At 42.0% G+C, this 4,389-nt stretch overlaps 1 protein-coding gene across 1 annotated transcript; it reads right to left on the bottom strand.

The window, feature by feature from the left end:
* Positions 1 to 1,026: 1,026 nt before the first annotated feature.
* LOC139064626 (SCAN domain-containing protein 3-like) lies at positions 1,027 to 3,921 on the bottom strand. The gene is made up of 2 exons (XM_070547818.1): positions 3,433 to 3,921; positions 1,027 to 3,366 (listed from the first exon to the last, which is right to left on the bottom strand). The coding sequence occupies exon 2, from the start codon at positions 2,943 to 2,945 to the stop codon at positions 1,461 to 1,463; it is 1,485 nt and encodes a 494-aa protein (XP_070403919.1). The 5' UTR covers positions 2,946 to 3,366; positions 3,433 to 3,921; the 3' UTR covers positions 1,027 to 1,460.
* Between the last annotated feature and the right edge of the window lie 468 nt (positions 3,922 to 4,389).

Genomic DNA, 4,389 nt, shown 5'->3' with positions numbered 1-4,389 from the left:
GAGTCATTAGCACTTAAGGTTTGTAAATGGCACCCAGAATTATGTTGCACGAAGCACAATTTCACATCATTCTGGGTCCATTTGTGTGAAAACAAGGTCCAATCAGGCTGAAACGCTACAAGAAGGTAGAATCTATTGAGTTGTAAGTGATCTGAACATTTCAAGATGATCGCACATTCCTATAGGGGGTAAAACCATGTCCCAAAGGTCACCGGGCCTGGTGTCACTTTAAAGAAGTAGTCCAGTTACACCTTTGTGGGCTTATAACTTGTCTTCTGAATGTCCTAGAGAGGTCAGGTTTGTTTTAGTTACTCCAATCAACAGCCCCTACAACCACAAAAAGGAATGGAGTCATTAGCACTTATGGTTTGTAAATGGCACCCAGAATTATGTTGCACGAAGCACAATTTCACATCATTCTGGGTTCATTTGTGTGAAAACAAGGTCCAATCAGGCTGAAACGTTACAGGAAGGTAGAATCTATTGAGTTGTAAGTGATCTGAACGTTTCATGATGATAGCTCTTTCCTAAGGGGGTCAAACCATGTCCCAAAGGTCACCGGATCTGGTGTCAATTTAAAGAAGTAGTCCAGTTACACATTTGTGGGCTTATAACTTGGCTTCTGAATGTCCTAGAGAGATGAGGTTTGTTTTAGTGTACTCCAATCAACAGCCCCTACAACCACAAAAAGGAATGGAGTCATTAGCACTTATGGTTTGTAAATGGCACCCAGAATTATGTTGCACGAAGCACAATTTCACATCATTCTGGGTCCATTTGTGTGAAAACAAGGTCCAATCAGGCTGAAACGTTACAGGAAGGTAGAATCTATTGAGTTGTAAGTGATCTGAACGTTTCATGATGATAGCACTTTCCTAAGGGGGTCAAACCATGTCCCAAAGGTCACCGGATCTGGTGTCAATTTAAAGAAGTAGTTCAGTTACACCTTTGTGGGCTTATAACTTGGCTTCTGAATGTCCTAGAGCAGGGGTATACAAATACTATTTAAAAAGGTCCAGTCAAAAAAGAATTTTTTTAGCCCAAGGTCCGAAAGATCATTATGTCCGACCTACAATAGTGTGACATGTATTTAAGTATCCTAGCAGTTTTATCAACATCTGCATTATTAATTTGCATATCAAATCAGAAATACTTCAGTGTAATTCAAATACTTATGACATTTATTGTCACTTAAAGCGTTGAACATGTAAATGATTTATTTGGAATGTTCTCTCATTTATTAAATAAAAGTAGAAAAAACTGTCAACAAGAAAATAACACATGGCAACTGAATCTTCACAAACTACTAACTTCAGAATAAATGTAGAAAAAGCTTAATTTTTTACATTTTTCCTCTTCACGTGCGAACTAAAAAGTCTTAAAATGATTTTAAAAAATGTGACTCTGCACACATGTAATAACTGAACATATATTTAGGTTAATGTTTTCCACATTTTTACTTAGTGAGAGAAGTGAGCTCTTGCTTGTCCTGCCAACATTTTGAACCTGGGCTTGAATGGAGACAGAGCCATCCTCATGCATGTGTGGAGATGCTCATTGGTGAGCCTGGAACGATATTTGTTTTTTATAATGTTCATTGTGGAGAACGCTGCCTCACAGTTGTGGGTGGAACCAAACATGGTCAGGATGTACAAGGCTACTTTCTTTAGATGTGAGAAAGCTGTCTCAGGAACCATTTGGAGCCAGAATGAGGACGGGTCAGTCCTGGCAGACAGTTCTTTCATGGCCACGTTTGCTTGGAGGTCAACTAACTCCATCTGAAGATCCCTGGCATTGACCCATTTAAAATGCTGTGTGGCTTCCTTTGAGAAGCTCCTGACATCTGTGATGAGGAATGGGTTCTGAATGAACATGGTGAGCTGCTGGCCAATGCTGAAGCTATCAAAACGATTGCTGAAGTTAGCAATAAGTTTATCAATGAAGACAACAAACGACGAGACATCTCGCTGTCCCTGAACCTGTTCCTGCACTGCTGGGAAGTGGACACAGTCTTCCTGCAAGTCCTCCTTGAACATTTCAAGTTTTCTCTGAAAGGCACGGACAGCTGTCATTAGTTCACAAATGGAATTGTCCTTGCCCTGTAGCCTCAAGTTCAGTTCGTTTAGATGTGAAGTTATATCAACCAAAAAGGCAACATTGTCCATCTGCTTCTCATTTTCTAGAAATGTAGAAAACTGTGTTGCCTTATGATGTTTTAGCTCTGCCAAAAAAGATGCTACTTCCCTCCTGATGGCCCAAAAGCGTGCTAAAACTCTGCCTTTGCTGAGCCATCTCACATTGTTGTGCAGCAGAAGATCATCAGCATTGGCATCAACTTCTTTGAGGAATTCTCTAAGCATGCGATGCTGGTAGGAAGAGGACGCTCTAAGAAAGTTGATCATTTTCATCACTGAAGTCATCACCTCAGCATGCTCATCTGACAGGGAGGCACAGAGGACAGATTGATGAATAATGCAATGGTAGGTTAAGAGGTCAGGGTTGTCTTTCTTCATTCTTGTTACAGCTCCCTTTTCTCTCCCTATCATAGCAGGGGCTCCATCTGTAGTTATTGAAATCACTTTTGAAGGCTCAATTCCTCTCTTTGCCAACATCTCCATAATGGCCAGGTAGATGTCCTCTCCTGTTGTGCTGGTCTGAAGAGGAGTAATACCCAGCAGGTCTTCATAGAATGCTTTCTGCTCTGCGTAATAAAACCTCACATAAACCAACAGCTGAGCATTATCACACACGTCAGTGGACTCATCCACAGCCAAACCTACACATGGTGCCTTCTGTATGGCTTCATCTAGCTGGGCTACAACATCCTGAGTCAGTATTTCACTTTTCTTTGTAGCAGATGATGCTGATATGGGGATTTGCTTTATTTTTTCACAAACTTCTTGTTTTTCTTTTCCTTCAAACAGTGTTTCAGCAACTGCTGTCATACACTCTTTGACAACCTCTCCATCAGTAAATGGTTTTTTGTGCTGACCCAAAATCCAAGAAACTCTGAGGGAACTCTCATGGGCTCATTGCTGAGCAGTGAACGTGTGGCTCAGGATCCTGGTGGACTGTTCATATTGGGCTTTGAGACTACGTATTTTCTCTGATCTTACTTCTGATCTGAGGGGATATGTTTCTTCAAAACATTTGTGTTTTGTCTCATAATGGCGTTTCACATTGCCACTTTTAATAAGTGCCACTGTTTCTGAACATATGAGACAAACAGGTTTTGTGCCACCAGTGGGAAGAACAAAGAGAAATGACTCTGTCCATTCTGGATTAAATGCTCTATTTTCGCTGTCCACGTTCCGTTTTTTAGAGGCTGCCATTTCTGCTTTTTCTACTTCTCTCCGTCTCACCCGCCTGAATCTCTCCTTGTCGCCTGTCGCCGCTTTCCTTTTCTCTGCCTGAATTCCTCCTCCTTTACACCTGAATCTCTCCTTGTCGCTGCTCTTAGCCTGAATGTCTCCTTCTTTCCACCGCTCTCCGCCTGAATCTCTCGTTTTCTCTGTTCAAATTTCTGCTCTTCGCTGCTCTCCTTCTCTCCGGCGTCTGAACCGTTTATTTTCGCTACGTATCGCCTGTATTTTCTGGCAGGAATAAAACATGTTATTGGCTTGTTGGTGTCACGTGGTCTGACTAAACTCGCGCACAATTGGCCTGTGGGTGTTCGTGGATGCTAGAATACTACCGTAAAGAATGCAATAGCTGCACCGGCCAGAAGCGGTTATAAAATTAGGCGAACTTTATTTTGGCATTAGGCTCGGGTCCACACCAGACAGCATTTCGGTCCGGATCCGGACCCAGGTCCGCCTATTAGTGATCTCTGTCCTAGAGAGATCAGGTTTGTTTTAGTGTACTCCAATCAACAGCCCCTACAACCACAAAAAGGAATGGAGTCATTAGCACTTAAGGTTTGTAAAGGGCACCCAGAATTATGTTGCACGAAGCACAATTTCACATCATTCTGGGTTCATTTGTGTGAAAACAAGGTCCAATCAGGCTGAAACGCTACAAGAAGGTAGAATCTATTGAGTTGTAAGTGATCTGAACGTTTCAAGATGATCACACATTCCTATAGGGGGTAAAACCATGTCCCAAAGGTCACCGGGCCTGGTGTCACTTTAAAGAAGTAGTCCAGTTACACCTTTGTGGGCTTATAACTTGGCCTTTGAATGTCCTAGAGAGGTCAGGTTTGTTTTAGTGTACTCCAATCAACAGCCCCTACAACCACAAAAAGGAATGGAGTCATTAGCACTTATGGTTTTTAAATGGCACCCAGAATTATGTTGCACGAAGCACAATTTCACATCATTCTGGGTTCATTTGTGTGAAAACAAGGTCCAATCAGGCTGAAACGTTACAGGAAGGTAGAATCTATTGAGT

Source organism: Nothobranchius furzeri, unplaced genomic scaffold (genome assembly GCF_043380555.1).
Source record: "Nothobranchius furzeri strain GRZ-AD unplaced genomic scaffold, NfurGRZ-RIMD1 Scf035, whole genome shotgun sequence".
Classification (NCBI taxonomy): Eukaryota; Metazoa; Chordata; class Actinopteri; order Cyprinodontiformes; family Nothobranchiidae; genus Nothobranchius; species Nothobranchius furzeri.
This window is presented reverse-complemented; position numbering and strand designations above follow the sequence as displayed.